The 19,759-nt window shown below is 48.9% G+C and overlaps 3 protein-coding genes across 4 annotated transcripts; 1 reads left to right on the forward strand and 2 right to left on the reverse strand.

Annotated features, from left to right (window-relative positions):
* Window positions 1–64: 64 nt before the first annotated feature.
* Window positions 65–2,276, reverse strand: LOC6503744 (probable cytochrome P450 4s3). Its single transcript, XM_001963785.4, has 4 exons — window positions 1,960–2,276; window positions 1,384–1,837; window positions 625–1,331; window positions 65–352 (listed from the first exon to the last, which is right to left on the reverse strand). Exons 1-4 carry the CDS (start codon window positions 2,108–2,110, stop codon window positions 171–173), a joined length of 1,494 nt encoding a protein of 497 aa, XP_001963821.1. The 5' UTR covers window positions 2,111–2,276; the 3' UTR covers window positions 65–170.
* A 6,611-nt stretch (window positions 2,277–8,887) lies between these two features.
* Window positions 8,888–18,788, forward strand: LOC6503908 (nose resistant to fluoxetine protein 6). Of its 2 annotated transcripts, none has more exons than XM_001963786.4 (8): window positions 8,888–9,542; window positions 12,767–12,913; window positions 13,790–14,049; window positions 15,628–15,916; window positions 15,979–16,687; window positions 16,746–17,062; window positions 17,132–17,280; window positions 17,338–18,788. In XM_001963786.4, exons 1-8 carry the CDS (start codon window positions 9,170–9,172, stop codon window positions 17,527–17,529), a joined length of 2,436 nt encoding a protein of 811 aa, XP_001963822.1. In that variant the 5' UTR covers window positions 8,888–9,169; the 3' UTR covers window positions 17,530–18,788. The 2 variants fall into 2 exon arrangements, with proteins under 2 accessions (XP_001963822.1, XP_032308419.1); XM_032452528.2 differs by lacking the exon at window positions 8,888–9,542 and adding an exon at window positions 12,388–12,503.
* On the reverse strand, window positions 18,696–19,516 carry LOC6503743 (probable 60S ribosomal protein L37-A). The gene is made up of 3 exons (XM_001963787.4): window positions 19,401–19,516; window positions 19,061–19,196; window positions 18,696–18,994 (listed from the first exon to the last, which is right to left on the reverse strand). The coding sequence occupies exons 1-3, from the start codon at window positions 19,401–19,403 to the stop codon at window positions 18,849–18,851; spliced, it is 285 nt and encodes a 94-aa protein (XP_001963823.2). The 5' UTR covers window positions 19,404–19,516; the 3' UTR covers window positions 18,696–18,848.
* Window positions 19,517–19,759: the final 243 nt, after the last annotated feature.

Genomic DNA, 19,759 nt, shown 5'->3' on the forward strand with positions numbered 1-19,759 from the left:
GGCCCGTCACATGCGTCACTTTGGAGCCGATTGCCCAGCCACCTGGTGTTTACAACGGCTCTGATTAATGTTTAGTATTTTATTAATTTACTGCCTAAGTATATACATAGTTTTAGTTTAAAACGAGGCCAAACAAAAAAAAGAGATAATCGTGGTAATCGAAGGGAGAATCAGGCTGAGCTGGGAGATTCCTTCTCGTCGCGTGGAAGAATCCGCAGGTGGATGCCGTTGCCGCTCTTCATCACGATCTCGGCCAGGGGTCGTGGCTTGTGCTCCTCGTCCGGCAGGAAGCGGTAGCTCCTGAGGAGCATGGAGAGCGAGGTCTTCAGTTCCAGCATCGCGAATTTCTGGCCTATAAGTGCAAGAAGGGAATGGAAAGTTACTATCGTCTCTAGAAATAGGTGTCATTTAGCAGAAAAATGATTTTTGGAAGTTCAAACCCATTGACCTCCAATTCTTATCTGTGTTTTGGACTAAAAATAATCAATGGCTTTGAGCTGAAAATTTCCGCTAGTTATTTTTAAACACCAGACTGATAAGAACAGAACATGGGCAATCTCTTCAAATAGACCAGAGATCCGAAAAGAGGAGTGCTTCCGATCATAATCTCGAGCAGTAACCCACCTATGCAGTTCCTGGGCCCCGCGCTGAAGGCGGCAAAGGCGAAGGGATGGATTTCCTTCTCGTTGAGGAGGAACCGGTCCGGGTCGAACTTCTCCGGCTCCGGGAAGTTCTTGGGGTCGCGGTGCACCATGTAGAGGAGGCAGCTGATCGCAGTGCCCTTGGGCAAGGTCATCTTGCCCATCTGCAGGTCCTCGAGTAGCTTGCGCGAGAAGAAGGGGACGGCGGGGTAGATGCGCAGCGACTCCTTGATGACCGCCTCCAGGTAGGGCATCGGCTCCTTCTCGCGGCCCTCCATCTCGCAGGCCTCCTCGTAGGCCCGCTGCTGCACCGCCGCGTTCTTGGACAGCAGGCTGAGGGTGAAGGCGATGGCCGAGCTGGTGGTGTCGTGGCCCTCGAACATGAAGGTGTCCACCTCCTCCCGGATGTCCGTGTCGCTCAGCTCGGCCCCGCCATCCATTTGGGTGAGGAGGAGCATGTCGAGGAAGGCCAGGCGCCGCTTGCCGCCCACATCGTCCTGCTCGGCCTCCGGACGGGACTCGGCCCGCTCCTGGAGAAGCTGCTCCCGGCGCAGCCGTATGACCCTCGTCGTCTCATCGTGCAGGACCTTCAGGCAGTTGTCCCGCTCCCGGCCCGCCTGGGTGTACTTGAAAAAGACGTTCAACCGCTGCCAGAAGGAGAAGCTCTGCTTGTGCAGGACACGGCAGATCCTGGGGATGGAATTGTTTACTACTGCCCAGGACTAATGGAGCACCAACTTACGTCTGGACGGCCTTTACGTACTCCGAGTCGCTCTGGAGCTGGGCGTGCTTCTTGATTCCCATCGCCGTCTCGCAAATGGCGTCCAGGGCGAAGAGGGTTATGTAAGGGTAGATGTCGAAGGACTCTCCGTTGGCCTTCTCCTGCAGGCGACGCACCAGGATGCGGCAGTTCTCCTCCATCGGCTCCTTGAACTCGCCCAGGATGCGGAAGTGAAAGCCAGGCGTGAGGAGCTTGCGCCTCCTGTGCCAGGACTCTCCTCCATTGGTCAGCAAGCCCTTGCCCAGCCAGGGCTCCAGGAGCTCGTAGTTCCTCGACTTGGTCAGCAGCGTGTTGTTGCTCAGCAGCTGCTTGATGTCCTCCGGATCGCTGAACAGCACTGTGAGGTCCTTGCCGAACCAAATGCGGAAGACGGAGCCGTGTTTCTCGCGCATTTCCTTCAGCCAGTTGAGGATTTCTTTCGAAGGGAAGGAAAAGGGAGTCATATAAGTAATATGGTATATAAGGTATAGCTTTCAGATTTCATTTGCAGAGAGTAACTATAGTACATCTGGCACATAGTAGTCTGGCACCACCCACCTCCTTTCTTCACAGTGGCTATGAGCTCTCCAATCGACGGTCCTGGCAGCGTGTTGGCGAACCTGTGCATCCTGAGGAAGTTGAGGATGCGCGGCAGGTAGCGCAGGAACAGGACCCAGAAGGCGAAGGCCAGCAGCGCCAGAGTGTTCATGGTGGAGCTCTGACTACAGATGGATTGAGGCCAGAAACCTGTTGCACTTGGGGTATGAAGTGGGCTAGTCGGGGGTACTTGTGGCTCTGGTGACTAGTTAGCGGAATACTTTTCGCAACCGCTCGGCTTTGTGGCTCGTTTACAACTAAATCGCGTTCGCAACTTTAAAGCCACATTCTGGGTTCGGGTGCGATCCGATCAGATCAGACTCCGGCGCTCTGGAAAGGTGCGGCACTGTGAATGCCCTCCGGTTATCTGGGGATCCGCGGAAATGGAGGTGTCTGCTCCACGAATCGGGTGGATGACAGACCCCGTCGCCGGAGAGAGGTCTCTGGCCCCGAGAGTAGCGCTCGGATCTGACTCTGGCTCCTGACTCGGATCAGGCGATCCAGTTTCCCCAAAACCGTTTATAACTACGCCATCAAAAGCCCCATAAAATAATGCGTAGGCCGGCTGATTAAACCTAAGGTTTAAAGTACACGCCCGAAAAGCAGGTCATTATCAAAAAACCCAAGGGGGCCTAGCCACTTAGATTATGTTGAAAACAAACTGATAGTCGGCTGGGCGAGCATACTCTCCCAGAATGGAGGCCCGATCGGCAAGTTGGGGATGCGAGGTACCAGACCGCATGCATTTGAATGTAAAAAGCATAGTCGGAGACTGACAAACGAGTTCTATCACTGCGACAAGTGCAGTTGCAATGCCAGTTGACGTTGACCCACTTGGAGAGTGCTAGATTAAATTATTAAGTGATTACAATAAAATATTTAATATTTAAGGGGTGTCTAGAGCTGCCTTATGAAGCTCCTACAGAAGAAGACTGTCAGTGGAATGAGCCAGCAGATTCTCTGCTTTAAGGCATCCACTTGACTTGCAAATTTCTCTGTTAAGAGTTATGGCATTCTCTTACCCATTCAAGCCCTCTTGACGACTACAAAAGTGCTTCCAGAGATATCATAAGATATTTCTAAGCATTCTAGTAGTTGATCTGTTCTGTAATCGAGCTACTCGAAGGCGTATCTGCTGATAGCCCCCATAAAACACGGCTCTAATCCACTCGCAACTATCACTAAGCCCAATAAAGTTGCGAGCGAAGCTTATCTGCCTGCAGTTTACTTTTTGGTTTAATTGTAGGTCTTGTGGCCAACAAACTGGCAGTAAATGCACATTTCTAAAATACTTTTATGAGCAGAACGCTTAATTGACCCGTTCGTGTATAATAATTTTTAAAGCGCGTATTAACTCACTTCGATACACCTGAGCACTACAAAAAGCTTTCGGGCTTGAGCTTCAAAGAGTTGAATGTCTTAAGATACTTTTGGGCTGATTTCCAGAACTACCAACCTTACTTTTAAACTATGCTTAGTCCACACCTAAGTTTTTTATCCGCCACTGAGATCTGGCTATCATCTGACATTGACTTAAATGCGAAACTAAAGCAAATGTAGAGAGTCAAGGCATCTGCACATTCCCATGTTGTTAACTTGGCAGAAACCAGCGAAACATGGCCTTATCAGGTGGGTCAAGGTCGAGCTGGCCACCCAACTGGCCAATCGGCCAATTGCCAAACCCCTGGCCAAAACAATTGCTTTGGTAACAAGTCCAGGCGATTTCGCACTCGGACGTGCTGACAGGTGTTGGCCAAATTGAACCGGTTGCCGATGGCGGCCAATGCCCAAAGCCCAATGCCCAATGCCCAAAATCCAAAACCCAAAGCCAGAAACCCTTAGATTAGATAACGATCACCCTGAACCGGTTGATGGGCTTGAAGTTTATTTATTTATGTGAATTGAAGTCGCAGAACTCGGCGAAAATGAATAGCGGCCTTGGCCCGGCCTGGCATTCCAGAAAAGACTGAAAGACTGCTGAAGACTGCAAAGTCCACAGAAGAAACCATAGCAGATCAGCAGAAAACCCAGAAGAGGCTGACAGAGTCTAGAAGAATAAATCAGAAGAGTAACCCTTAAATGGCAAGAATCGGAGAGTCCAGAAATAGGAAATCCTCGGAGGTGATTAGCATATTCCGGCAATCTGCTGAATCATTATTTATGCATATATTTAAGCCGTTCGATCATTGGCTGTTTGCTGTTAACTGGCTTCTAAATACTTGGATATTGCCTTGTTTATTAAATAGCGATTTGCCAGGCAACGATGACAATTCCCCGCCCGGCTAGAACGGAAAGTGGAAGTGCCACTCCGCTAGATCGGAGATCGGAGGTCCAGTTCGGTCCAATTGTTTCGGGTTTGGAGTCCTAGTTTCTGGACGGGCCAGCTTTCTGACTTAATTCGCAGAGAGTTATAAAATTAAATTAGATTTAAATGCAAATGGGGATACTCTCTTTATGCAGATCAGAGATCGGGCCGCTTCAGAAATTAATTCAGCGCTGGAAATAGATGCGGAGACTCTATTATAGATGTGTCAATGACTTGAGTCAACGCGGGTCGAAGTGACTCGATCATATGAATAGGAAGGCTTTCAGATCTAGGGCGTGGCCCACTCCGATGGGCTTCACTGACCGCTATTTGAACTATATTCGCGGAATTACTTGTTTTTATTAGCGACTAATCGACCTTTGGATCTGGCATCGTGACGTCAAGCTCTATTGCACTTCCGGGCGGACCGGGCGGAGTGGGTGGGGCTGTGTTGACTTTCCCAGACACTGACTTCAATCAGATTTATGCAAATCATCTGCCAATTAATCTCCGCATCCGATTTGGCAAACAACTTTCGGGTCTCCGCGGAATGTGGCTTGTTCTTCGGCCTATTCCGGTGGCCGAGTAAACAGAGCTCTTTGTCTTTTCTGGCCCAGACCTTGAACCTGCCGGTGGGGGAGGCGTACTTGGTCGCGGAGGGATCTTGGCCGAATCAACTTTGTGAATTGATCAGCAAACAGACAAAGCCATGTCCACATGAGCGTACATACCAGCGAAGACAGTGCGAGACATTCCTATAAAAGGGCTCTTATTTGGAAGTGAAAAGCTAGGTGGCTGGGAAGACTGCTATCCATTTTAACACTTATAGCTTGTTGGCCGGAACCTACCCTCTCGAAACGCACTGTACGGACTATACGGATCGCTGGGATTTGTTCGAGGCGTAAAATACGCGAACATAAATCGTCTTTACGGCATTTAAATTGTTGCCTGCTCTTCATCTTTTTGCCAGCGACTTGGGCTGCTGCTGCTTAGTTTGTTAGTTGTTCGTTTTTAATTTTGTTGGGGGCTTAAGCTTGTCTAGTTGTCCGGCACTTTGTTGTGGTTGTCAGTCGCTCATTGACAGTGTGGAGCAATTCGGGCATGTGTTCTTCCGGGTAACAAAAAACTTTACGAGCCATCGCCGTCCCAGCCACTTTGAAGTGTAAACGCTGCCATTAAGCATTACGGCCTGGAATATAGTCATAACGTATGGAGTACTTCCTCAACGAGGCCTCAATTGGGGTAAGAGGCACTCTGTTTTAGGCCTAGAGCCTCCAGAGGAGGAGGCTCAGATCCCTCCGACGACTGCACGCGTGTCCACAATCACGAATGATTTAAAAGCCATCAATCATCATAGTGTCTTCTACATTCTTGGCTCTAGAGAGGTTTTTGGACTCTTGAAAGGTAAATTTTAATCGCAGCATAGTCGTAGGAGCCAGTTTGTTTTATTTCTGGTGGCGATGATTTAATAGCTCATTAAATCCGTGCATTAAACGAAAAGACAAACAAATTTACGGGAGAACGCCACGCAGAATCTTAAATTTAATTATATTTAATTGCGCGGCGGAATTCGGATTTGAACTTTAGCATTAGTTGGGCCATTAAGCAGGAAGCTTCAACATTAAAGCAGTCGAAAAGTGAGCATGGCCTGGGCCTCCACCCTGCTGCCCTTCAAGGTGCACCTATTGGCCGAAAGCCATCATCATCTGCATAACGTGGCCAACACACACACTCACAGACACACTCACACTCACGCCCAGCAATCGACAAAGAAACTGCTTAAAATTCCACATACAAATCGTTGCAGTGGCCGCTGTTGAAAACGAAATTGAAGCTGAAATCGAAATTGAAAACAAAATACAAAAAACGGAAAAAATGGGTTACAACTGCCAAGGTCGATGCAAAAGTGGAAAGCTGAGGCAGTGGGCAGGGGCCTGGGGGAAGAGGCCTCAGCCACCAATGCATTTGTGCACTGAAAACAAAGAGGGCATAAAAGGGGGCATTCATATTAAATTTAAGTAATCATACAATGTAGTACTACTCAATAGTTAACCTCTTTTATCCATTTTTAGTCTACTCTTGATAGATTTTCTTCCTGTGTAGGACACGCAACACTTCCTCTTGAAAAAAAACAAAAGACTTGTCCAAGACACAAACTTGATTCCCCATCATTTACGATCAGCGTCGTCTTTGATTATTTCTATTTGGGTTTTCTTTTATGCAGCCAAGGGTTAAGAAAGGGCACGCTTAACCCGTTGACTTCCCACAGGTTTTTGGATTTCTGATTGGACTTGGAGGTTGTTGGGAAAACCAAACAGAGGCATCTGCTTCCATTATATCACCCGTATTATTGGATAGAATTGCTCACTTTGTTTTCCAAGAACTCTTTACTTTTAGTATTTTTCTGCGATATTGGCTCGCTTTTTATTTGCAACTTTGTGGTTTCCCTGCCGTGTTTACACGGCTTTTATTCGAATCTCCTCGGTATTCGGTTTGTTTGGGGTCGTTGTTTGGCCCGCAAACATTTGGGCATGTTATCAGTGCGGTTTCAGCCCCATTGGTCTCAGCCGGGCCGGGACTAATTTTCGGATGGGTCGGATGGTGTCTGATACGGAATTTGTTGGCCCAAGCTTGTCGGACAATATTTGGTAACAGCGCTTTGTTTGGCCAAGACAACCGGTTGGAGGTGCATTTGCATGAAGGGTCTCAGCCACATCATCGCAAGCTCCAGCTCCAGCTCCAGCTCCAGTGCCGTCCATGCACTTTGATGGACAAACAAGAATGTTTTGTTTTTTTTTTTGGAGACTAATGGAGCCGATCGGCTCCATAATCCGAAAGCCAAATTCGCACGAAATGCCAAAAAGCCAAGACGGCAACATTTCAATTGGCAACGCAGCCGCAAAGAAAAATTGCCACACTCGCTGCACGTTGCACGTTCGACGTTCATCGTTGGTTGTTGCCTCTTGAAAAGGCCGAGCATGCAACCAGCAACCAGCAACTGGAAACTAGCAACAGCAACTGGCAACTGGCAACTGGCAACTAACAACTTGCAACTTGCCACTTGCAACTTGGCCTGTTAATGAGAACGGGCTAGACAGTTCCGCGGAACCAAACTGGCTCAGATTGCTTCAGGCCCCCCCACAAACAGACATGGCCGGCAATTGCCACATTCTTCCTTTTGGCCAAAGAGAATGGTTATTTGGGCCTACCCCGCTTCCAGGGTAGTCGAAAGTCCATCAGAGACTCAGAAACTGCGAAGCTTATCCGTCAAAAGTGTCAAAAAAAAAGCAAAACCCCACTTGAAAAGTGACACTTTTATAGCCGTGACTTTAGTTTAGTTTATTTAATATTCTTATGAGCTAATGGGCAATTATTTATTTTTAGATAATAAGTAATGGCTAGTCGTGCCTCATGGCTTGTTCCCAAGACTGTTTATAAATATTTAGTGGCTCTCTGTGTTTTTATATTTTTTTGGCAGGTTCCGATTGCAATTTGTGCGCCCCTGTTGCAAGAACCGAGAGCAACATTTGAGCCATATAGCCATTTAGACGGATATATATACGCCGGCTGAGATATGTCTGTCTGTGTGGCCAACTGGGCTGCAAATTGCTGGCGTCGGGTCGGACTTGAGTAATTTGATATTGGCAACCAGACCAGACCAGACCAGACCAGAGCGGGTCTCACTTTCGATGCATTTGCGTCAGTCTCGTGTTGCCAATGTGTGCTTGCAACAATGCGATGCATTCTGGCCGGGGCCAGTGCTTGAGTGATTGAATGCCTCATGGGCTGAGGCTGGGGCTGAGGCTTCTGCTTCTGCTTCATCCCATTTGATTGACAGTCATCCATGGAACTTGTTTGTTTTCTGTTGTCATCGAGTATCAAACGAGTTATTGGCCAACAATGCTAGATGGCCAGCAATTACATTGCCAAACTTCTGGTGCCTGACTTGGCCTTTAAGGCTCATCTCCGTCCGTTGCAACACCGCCCCCGGATGGACTTTGGAAGACTTCTAGAGCCCCAAGTCACCCACCTTTCTCCCAAATCCAAATCCAGATTCTGTCGCGTCATGCCCGTTTGCCAAATCTCACTCTGGTTCATTCTGGTTCAAGTTCTGAGCAGATTATGGCCAGTAATCGTTACGCATTCTGAATAGAAATTTATTGCAATTTGTGTTTAATTATAGCTGTGTTTACATGAGCTCCAGATCAAGATCTCAATCTTGTGCCATTTGTTAGGGCCTCAAGTAGGCTTCGGCTGCTGCGATTATGAGCAATTAGCAGTGATGCTGGGAACTCACAGGTGAACAAATTAGCAGGCCAGACAGAGCCGTTCTGGCCAAGTAGTTGCAGTGGCTCTGAGCCAAGCTGCAGCTCAGATCGGATCGTATCAGGTCGGGAATGGGAATGGGAATGGGAAACGCTGCTTTAGCTCTCAGTCTGACTTGCTCAAAATTCGGCTTGCATTTGGTTTTGAAATTCGGTTTGTGGCTAACACACACACACACACACACTCGAACAGCCACATAGAGACTATCAGCCGCTGAGCCGCCGAACCGCTGAGCCACTGAGCCACTGAGCCGCCGAACCTGAGCGGACTTCGTATGCTCGGCGGCATTTGGACAATCAGTTGACGTTGAATGTTTCGTCTTGGCGGTCGCTGAAAACAAACCGCTGGCAGAATCTTCGATCGGGCCGAAGACCCCCCAATCACATAGCTTCTTGGCTAAAATCTAAAATAGACCATTTTTTTCTGGTGTTCTGTCAGTTGTTCCTGAGTGTTCTGTGCGTGTATTATGTGCCAGAGAAGTGGAAAGCTTTGAAAACGAATTCGAGTCTAAACGAAAGGGTGTCCTTTTTTGGTCCTAAAATGTCCTGGCCAACTCTGGTCTTCGTCCTAGCCGTGGCCCTGGGCCTCGGCCAGGCTCTGGAGAGCGTGGTTCAGCCCACCTGTAGCCTCAAGGACAACTGTAATCTGGGCGAGAACCTCCTCACGAATCCTGGCGGGGCCGATGGCTCCGTCGACGTGTCTGGCGACAAGCTGGAGAGCAAGATAGCCTCCATCTTCGAGGATAAGGTCAACTACAGTCTGAAGCTGTTTGCGGACGACGCCACCACCACGATCCTGGAGTATCAGACGGCCAATCTCAGCGACCTGCACGCAGGACCTCTGGGGAACTTTTCGATCCACCAGCTGGAGAAGAGCCTGGAGGAGGACGACCAGGTGGAGGAGGATGAGAGAGGTAAGTTCCCACAATATCTGGCCAGAAGAAAGCCCAATTTGACCACAAACTACCCGCCGCTTATGAAATGTCAAAACCGATCAATGATAGGTGTTTTTGTCGAAATAATTGCCCGATCACTTGGCTTATCCGCTGCCATAGCCGGATCATAGCCGCTTTCTCACGCCGCCCACACGGCCAACATGGGGCAGTGGAAACCTTGGGCATTTCGACCAATTTCTGCAATTGTAATTCGTGTAAAGCGTTTAATGCTGTCGAGTACTGACGACATTCGCTCTTTGTTTCCCCTTTGATTGTGACCCACAGCGAATAATTGCATAAGAAGTGCGCGTGCTTCAAATAAAATCAATTGATCGGGGAGCGGCAGAGGGCCAGTGGTCGGCGGTGGTTTCGGCCAAGTTGACTCACAAGGCACTTCCGGCTGCCCTTCCCAAATCCTCACATCTCTCTATCGATCCGGCAATATCTCCGCAGTTATCTAATCAGCGTCTATATCTTTGTTGTCCACTTATTCTTGTTAAAAGGTTCGGCCTTGTTTTCTTAGCCGTTGCCAATATTTGCAGTTCAAGTTAGGAGGCAGCCGAACTTGGGGGAAAGCCCCGCCAGACATCCCCGCCCTGGGACGCCCCCTCGGACAGTCGCTCCTTGAATTGGCCAAGTCAAGGCAATGTGCAAAGTCTCACGTAAACTAGACAATTTTTTGGCCCGTTAATAAAGCGCACGTAAGCAGTAATCCAATAGACTGTTAACCCTCGGACGTATTTTTATCTCGTTAATTGGCTAATGTCTTAGTTCTTTACATGGCTAGCCTTAATGCCAGTTCAATCCCTCGATAGCTAAAGATTACCTAATCATCTCGAGGGCGTTTCCGCAAACAGTACCTCAAGTGTCGCGGCTACGTAATCGGGATGGAGGAACGATTCTAACCGGAGATGCTCCCCAGCTGGGCCCCCAATAAATTCAGCCAGCCCAGCCCATTTCCAGGCCCTCTTAAGTGGTTTCAGTTTTTCGGTCTTTGGTTTCGGTTTCGGTCTTCGGTTTTGCCCACTTTGTGGCTCGTTTGTTTGCAATTGATCTCCGCTGGCCGTTGTTTTTGTTGCCAACCTGTCACGCCTGCCATGAGTTTATGGTCGTAGCATCGTTTGTCCATCAGTCCACGACCAGTCGACCAGTTGACCAGTTGACCACTTGACCGGCCCAAGTACCGTTAACTGTCGCCATAAAACCCAAAACATGTTACTCCGCCTTGTAATTGTACTTGTAGATGGGTAGAGACTGATGGGTATTCATATTTTTTACGATGATCTCCGGTATCAAAAGCCCATTTAGATAGCAAGAATCAAAATCAGTGGCAAGCCGCCAAGTGATTGGCCAAATATTGACTCGGCAAACCAAACAAGTTGGCCCAGACACTCGGAGAAACTCAACCAACTGCAAGTCGGATATAGAGTCGGATATGATGGAAGCCCCTGCTCTTTTCTCCCAGTGTGACTCGTTCAAACAAACAAGCTAATAAGTGCAAGTCAGTGGCAACTCAAATGTTTGCCAGAAATCATTTTAAATGTTTTTAGATGTAGATGGGCCGCTGCTAATTGGCAATATGGAATCTGTTCTGTCATCGCTTATAAACTTAATGCCGACCGCGGCATAAATCAAGCTCAAAAGCCAGATCGTTTATGGCCCATTCACCGCCGCAATTGGCCGTAACTACACTCTGGCCGAAAGCCAGAGACCAGATCCGACAACTAGAACGATGTTGCCTAATTGTGGCGCCAAGGATTGCGGCAGGAATATTGGCCAATGCTGGCCAAAACAGACATCCAGCTGCACTCTCGGTTTTAGAGCCACAGTGAGTCAGTTTCTCATTGAACATTCAACTGGTTCTCAAGTGGGTCAGAGACAAGTACGAAACGCACACTCAGCAGCTCACCTGAGATACTTAATTAATCGAACACGCTAAAAAATAGTGTAGTTCTTGTCATTAAACTTAGAGCAAAAGTTGGCTAAAATAGGGTCAGAAACGAAACGAGAAAGGGGGCCATACTTCTAGGGAGTGTTGGGGGAACTGGGAACCCAGAACTCCTCCTATAGGACTTTACAGAAAAATCCCATTCCAGCGATCTGTTTTGTCATCTCGTATCATTTTCTAAAAATCTTCATAATTTGCGATGCTAATGAGGGAAGGGAACCGCGATTCGCACGGCTGCCATTGTTGTGGAGAAGTCCGCATCCCCATCCACAACCACATCCACAGTCTCCATGCGGGGACTGCCAAGTGGGGAGCTCGTCTCCATTCTTCCTCGTCTCCATATGGAAAGCAAAATTTAGAATATGACGACAGGTCGCATTCCGCAGTCAGAGCTCGTCCCACTCTGACGCATTTTAGCACTTTTTTCCCCACCAGCCACCAGCCACCAGCCACCGCCCATCCCCCTCCCCCAAAGCCACTCAAAAAGTACAGTGAAAAAAAATTCAAGTCCAGACGGATGCAGGCGGCTCTGATGGATCGATGTTCGATGGTTGGCGGCACGCGATCGGCATTCCAAATGAGCCATGTGGGTCGGATGGCTAGCATAAAAGTCGAAAAGTCGCTCCGAGTGGCCAGCGACAGGCCCGCCATGATAATTTGAAAATGTTAATCAGAGACGACAGCTGGAATGCCAACTGGCTCGGCTTGGCTGCCTCTGGTAGCTCCTCCGGCGGCTCCAGCTTCTCAGAAGCCTGGCGCCCGCCGCGAGAGTCCGCACGGCCACTTCCTGGTCGCCACGTGCCGCCCCACCAGCGTCGACCTTGTCCAATTTCGGGAGACCATAATGTCGCAGGCCTTACGAGGCTTTATGGACCATTAGGGCACTGAGAATAAAGGGGGTGTCTCTGCGGCTTAGTTTTAAAATCGGAAAATATACAACCCCCACTCGATTAAGATTTTTGCTTTCACTTTTCGATGGAGACTCACAGCAGGTATTGCGTCACTCGGGAAATCGAATAAAATCTTATTGTATTACCAAAAAAAATTGATACAAATTGCGCCATAAAAAGCAATGGAGTCTAATAACTAAGCACTCGTGGAAATTGATCTATTATATTTAGCAGCAATTCTATAAAAATCAGAGCCACTTGGCGGCAATTTCGGCAATAGATCGTTAAATATAAAGACTTTCGATTGCTCTAGATTGCATCATAAGTTGTAAGATACTAATACGAAACAATTTCCTGTCTTTCAGTCTATCTGTACAACATTGGGAAGCGATTCCTGGCCATAACCCAGCCGTTCGATCCTGCCAGGAACCCCGACGCCTCTTCGCTGTGTCGCCGGCAGATGCGACAGTATCTGAGCGCCTTGGACAACTTTGATCTGTGGGCCTTGAAAAGTGAGTATCTAAGAACGGAGAGAAGCTCCAAGGTTGCTCCGAGACAGCTAATAAATTGGCAAAACAGACAAAAAATAGCAAGAAGTTCTGCCAGGTATCGGATGAATGGCCAGAACCAGTTGGTTAGAATTCGAGTCATTGCCAACTGGCAGCGGCAGCAGCAGCAGGCGACCGCCAGACTAATCGACCCCAAAGTCACATGCACTGAAAACAATTACACCTATTTTCGGGCAATTGCAGGAAAAGAACTTGGCATTCCATGTAAAGTCAGGCAAATTAAATGCCGACTCTGAACTTGGCTCCATGGCCGCGTCGCGTTGGCTGGCGTCGCGGCCTGATACTTTTGCCCGGCACTGTAGCCGCAGCTGCGAAGGCCAACCGTCGAACTTTACCCATATATTCGCACAAAAAACAACTAAACACATGTGGCAATGCCAAATGCATTTCGTTTTTTCTGCCGAGATCGGCAAAATTGCAAGCATCGGAGCGCATTGCAATTGCAACTGAAACTGCAACTGAAATTGCAACTGCTGCTTGCAATGCTGCGATCTGTGATTCCACGCGAACTTGACACAAAAGACCGCAAAGCTCAGAACGAGTTGCGATCACAGTCAAGGTCGCCACGCCCCGGGGCTCAGCCCACACCGCCCACCGCCCACAAGTGTACACTTGACGCAACTGAGTCAGTAATAGAAGAGCTTATCCACTCTTTCGAAGTGTCTCTGCCAGTTCATCAAACTTTTGGCTGTTTTTTCATCAATCGATTGACTTTAAATTATGCTAATTTATTTCCTTTTTATTGACGCTAAACAATGAAGCATATATCTCTCCGGCTTTGGCCATTAATCTTACGATTCTCTTGAATTATTCTTGCAGTGCACGACGCCAGCGGAAAGCTGAACTCTGGCATTTTGAACGGCAACATCAATCAGCCGGGAGACTTCGACCAGTGTATGGGCATCCAGCAGCCCATGAGGGAGCAGGATCAGGATCAGGATCAGGATGGGGAGAACCTTCTCCGGGGACAGTACTGCCTCGCGTACGCCCAGCCAGTCCTGCCCCACAAATCGAAGCGCCTCCAGAGCTTCTTCAAGCTCCTCCAGTCCCACGGACCCTTCAAGAGCGAGTTCAACGACGTGAGTATATATTCTATATGGACTACCCATTAAGTGTCCACTCCACCCGGTTGAAAGCTCCTTTAATGGAGAACGTGACCAAGATCCCGCCGATAGTGAGTCACTGGGGCCGGCGGAAAAAATCATATTGTATGTGAAAGTTATGGGCCGGCCAAATAGATTGATTAACATCGGACCGCTAAACGCTTCCAATCCGACATTGAACTTGAACGTAGGAATATATATCGAGGGGCAGAGCCGCGAAATATAAGACGAAAGCAAAGCAAGCCATCAACACGATAGACAGATGGCCATAAAATGCAAATCGCAGAAATCGAAGCTATTCCGGCCATTGAACTCGCCAAAAACAAAAGTTGCGCTAAAATATGAACTAGCATTGTTTCATTTATGGCTGGGAAACCCGACACCGATTAGTCGGTCTACTCCTCTTAGGATTCGGACCAGAATCGACAAATATATAGACAGGGATTGGAATCATAATTAAATAACCCATATACGGGGGTAGTACGGGTTCCCCTGAGAAACCTCAAATCACTTGGATACAGATGAAAAATAAAGTGACAAGTTTTTATTTTATATACAATTCCCTTAGGTCTCAAAGGTCCTTTTACCTCCTTTGAGGACCTAAGAACCTCCATTTCCTGTCTCCATCTTTTTGAACCGGGAAAAAATACATATCGAAATCGATTATCGGTCAGTGTTGGAAAGTGAAGGACATCTCATTTTAAACTTCTTTAGAGCTTTCCGATAAAGGACCGGTTATATTTTGACCAAATAGACGTCTACCTTTCAAATAAAGGTAGCCACTATCCCATAAACCGTGGCTCCACCACTCTTCCACGGGGGTTCAACAGAAAAATTACCGATTTATGTATCGAAAATTGCATTCTTAGATTTTAATGCAGATTGACGGGGAATCATTCCAGGAGTCTTTTGCTGTATTCCGCTCAAGGATCGGATAAATATTGACCAAGTTATGGTCTTCCCAGGTGGCCTCTGTGCCATACCCCATGGCTCCTTCTCTTATTCGAAGGGGATCCATCAGAAAAATGAACAAAAAATTGATCGAAAATTGCATTCTTAGATTTTAATGCAGATTGACGGGGAATCATTCCAGGAGTCTTTTGCTGTATTCCGCTCAAGGATCGGATAAATATTGACCAAGTTATGATCTTCCCAGGTGGCCCCTGTCCCATCCTCCGTGGCTGATAAATTAATGAAGATTGATAGGGAATTTGTGATAAACATTTATTTATTTAACTAAAAGCCTTACAAAAAAGGAGCTGGAGCTGGAAATCATGGAGCTCTAGTTTCACTATTTAGTAGTTTCTTAGTTGGTTTCTGGGTCCTCCGGGGGGTTGAAGGCCAAAGCTACTAAGAAATTAATATCTGTCGCGCTACGAATTAAAAACTGGAACAGCTACAGATAGTAAGTCACTCTGGCTTGATTAATCGCTCTAATTGCTGCTTTTAATTGAAAGTAGAAGGTCAATGCACCCGGAGTCGTGACTCGTACGATAAACAAAGGAGCTCCCGAAACCGGATAATGAAGCCTCCGTCTTGCCTCTTCCATTTCAGCCCGGACACCGTGTGCCCCGCTACTCCCTGATCAACTGGGGCATCTGCGTGCCCTCCGGCTGCTCCGCCCGCGACGTGGAGTACACCGTGGCGGAGTATCTGGCCAACCAGACGGCGTCCACGGGAATCACCTTCAATGTGCGAGTGGAGCCTCAGATGTGCCAGGTGCGTGATCAGCGTCCCTGGGACCGGAACACCACCTGGGCGGTGCGGTTCTTCCTGCTGGTTCTCTCCATCGCAGTGCTCTCCACCATCTACGATCGCTCCACCAAGTCGCAGCCCAAGCAGAGTGAGTAGCCCGATCCTCCAAGCTGCAGGCTTCAATATAAACCCATCTCCGTCCCGAAACAGATGCCTGGTGCACGGCCTTCTCGCTGGACAAGAACCTGCGCTGGCTCTTCAGCACCAGCAGTGCTCCCGGAGACATTGAGGCGGTGCATGGCATCCGCTTCCTCAACGCCATGATGCTTATCTTCTCGCACAAGTCGATGGCCATGTTCTTCAACCCGTACAACAACCGGACGGCCATGTCCGAGAGCCTGGGCCAGCCGTGGACGGTGATTGGACGGGCGGCGTCGCTCTACACGGATCCCTTCCTGCTGTTCAGTGGCATGCTCACGTCCTACTCCCTGTTCGGCCGCCTGATGAAGCAGCAGCCCATCCGGCTGAAGAACGAGTACGTCAGCCGGCTGATGAGGATCGTCCCGCCGCTGGCCGCCCTCATCCTGTTCTGCACCTACGTCCTGCCGCTGTGGGGCAGCGGGCCGCAGTGGAACCTGGTGGTGGGCCACCACGCCGACATCTGCAAGAAGAACTGGTGGCGCAACCTGCTCTTCATCCACAACTACTTCGGCTTCAGCGAGATGTGCCTCACGCACACCCACCACCTGGGCATCGACACGGAGCTGTTTGCCGTGGCGCCCCTGCTCATCCTGGGGCTCTGGCGCTGGCCCCGCCGCGGACTGGCCTTCCTGCTGCTCCTCTGCACGGTGGGCACGGCGGCCCGGTACTACACCACGATCGTCAACCAGCTCTCCAACTACATATACTTTGGCACCAAGTAGGTTCTATAGACACTGACCCCCATTCTGTCTTAACATCCTTCTGGTCTTCCGCAGCATCCAGCGCCTGTTCCGGACCGCCGACTACATGTACTCCTTCCCGCCCCACCGATCCACCGTCTACATCATGGGCATCCTGCTGGGCTACGTTCTGCGCAAGTTCCAGAACGCCAAGCTGAGCAGCCTACAGCTGCGCCTCGGCTGGCTGGGAGCCACCGTCTGCCTTCTGGCCTCGCTCCTGGGCCCCGCCCCGATGGGCGACATCAACTACGTGTACAACTCCACCCACGCAGCCATCTACGCCGCCTTTGCGCCCATCGCCTGGTGCCTGTTCTTCTCCTGGATCGTCTTTGTCTCGCACAACGGATACAAAAGTAGGACGCCGACCTGGAAAGGGGTTTCCACCAACAAGACAACACATTAATTCGTAATTCAATTCGCAGATAAACTCACGAAGCTGTTTGCCTGGCGCGGTTTCCAGGTGTCCACAAAGCTCTCGTACGCCATCTACCTGACGCAGTTCCCCGTCTTTTTCTTCAACGTCGGCCGGAGGCGTCACATCCACCACTACTACAACTTTGTCTCGATAATCGTGAGTCCCCAGAGTTGCTCCTCGGAGGCACTGATCCTATAGACTCTCTTTCCGCAGCTCGACACCAACGAATTCATCTCGATCTTCCTGGCCTCCGTGGCCCTGACGGTGCTCTTCGACGCGCCCTTCCAGAACCTGAAGAAGCTGCTCATCAAGCGCCCCGCCGCCACCGCCCTGGCCCCCAAGGCGGAGGAGGCCGCCCCAACGACACAGCCCATCACTGCCCCCCTCCACCCGCACTCCGATTAGTCCTGCCCGTCCGACAGCTTCTAATCTTGTAAATGTCTCCCTCTGTAGCATTTAGTGGCAACTAGGATTAAGTCCGGTCCATTCCCCATCCCTAGGCTTAGTGGAACGCTTTATACTTTGTAAATTACTGTACTGTTAGTCAACCATCAACTATCTTGCTTGCTAGACGGGTCTGGGACTTGCGCCGGGAGCCTGGGGGCGCCGCCTCCGGGGCCCAGGCCGACCTGCTCGGACCAGGATTCGTAGAATACTTACTTTACTTTAAGCCAGGTCGAATGTCAGTTTTTTTTATGGTAATTTAATAAATAAACTTAAACATGTTACAAAATAAAATAGATTGTTTTTGTATCCAGAAGATGTAGAACTGGAAGATACTGACGCCCTGAAAGTATGCAACGTTGGAGACTTCACATCCAGAAACTAAAAAGAAACAAATTCCGCGCTCCCAATTGTATCTATTCTGCTGTTTCGTTCAAGTACATATTTCCAGGCTAGTTTTTTATGAATATTCCTAGTTGATGGCCAATATATACTGGCCAAGAGTGGAAAAACTGCATGCCGGAACAAGGCACATGGATCTTTCATTCATAAATATGTGAACAGAATCTAAACTTCTTCAAGAAGAGGGTTCGGAACACAATCTTCCTAAGTATCTCTTAAACGTGGGCCCAGTGCTTCAGAAGTCTCTGGATGAAAACAAACTGAAAGCGCGGAAACACATGGGGCCCTAAGGTTAAGTATACCCACAATTTAATGGAAACCGCAGCCATTACATGGCACTCTCCACACGCCCAGCTAGCGAGGCTCTCGCCTGGCCGCTTGGGAACTGTAAGGAACACGTCCCTCCACTCACCACATGACTGGCAATAACTCATGGAACGTGCTTCCGCCGCTGCCCGTGGACCCAGCCAGTACTTCCACTTGGCTTATGTAAACTCCTTGGTGCGCCTGCTCCGTCGGTTCCTCCTTTCCATGAGTTATTGCTGCCGTGTGGCGAGCAGTCGACGCGCGCAGTCCCAGAGTCCAAGCACTAGCATTAGAGCCGCCCAGCTGGCGGGCTTTCGGCGGTTTCACATTAAAAAAAAAAAGGGGGTACACCTCTGTCGGGTGTCGGTTGTAGCTGCTTTGCCGCACACTGTCGCACTTCAAAAAAATAGTCACCGTGGTTCACTTAATAAAAAAAAAGTTTCATTTATTAGCTCGAGCTTTTATTAGCTTGCTGCACTGAAGATTTTGAGTCGCCGCTTCTGATGGAAATGCCAAAGGTGCTGGTGCTGATGCTGTTGCTACTAAGACGTTCAGTGGCTGCTAGAGGGAGTCTATTTGCCGGCCTGGACGGTCTTCCTGGGCTTGGCCTGGGTGCCTTCGCGGAATCCGTTGCGGAAACGGCGGCGCACAACCTTCAGGTGGCGCATGCGGCCGGTGCCAGTGGTCTTCCTCCTCTTGGCCTTGACGGACCAGTTGTCTGTGGATAGAAAACACAATCAGTAAGGGATCAGAGACCAAGAAAGCTACTCCTCCATGTACTTACAGGAACGGAGCTTGGCTGCCGGGTAGCCGCACTGGGCACAGGTCGACTTCTGGATGTGGTAGGACGAGCGACCACAACGACGGCACAGTGTGTGCGTCTTGTTGTGGCGTTTACCAAAGCTGGAGGTACCCTTCGTCTGTAATCAAAAGAATTCCATTAGCGACTTGTCCGGGGCAACTGGGCCACTACATTTTCACAATCAAACGCTCGAAATTGGCAAAACTAAATTTGTATCACATAGGCCGCAACACCAGGTATTTGCTGGGTTGGTTTTCATCACAAAATTCAAGCGGATGTTTATGAAAATAACAGATTTTATTTCGGCCGCGGACGGATTTACCATCTTGAAGTGGCGAACGGCTGAAGAAAAAAGAGCGAAGAGAGGAGCTGTCAAAATATAGCGTGGCGTCAGGGTTGCATTTTGCTAGAGGTGAGTGGCTATCGATTAGGCGTACCGATATATTTAGAACCATCGGTTCCATTTGCCACATCACTAATGATCTAAATCTGAACCGGTAATGTTATCGGACGTCTATCGACTGCCCGCCAAAAAAATTAAATAACTAACATGAGATTTAAAAGAGTTTGATTATTATAATCAGTATTCCTGATAAGAACAATCTTATCTGATCGTCTAAAGCCATTTTTTCAGCCCATTTTCCCTCAAAATCTTTTAAATTTGGAGAATAAAAGATCAAC

Source organism: Drosophila ananassae, chromosome XL, assembly GCF_017639315.1.
Source record: "Drosophila ananassae strain 14024-0371.13 chromosome XL, ASM1763931v2, whole genome shotgun sequence".
NCBI lineage: Eukaryota > Metazoa > Arthropoda > Insecta > Diptera > Drosophilidae > Drosophila > Drosophila ananassae.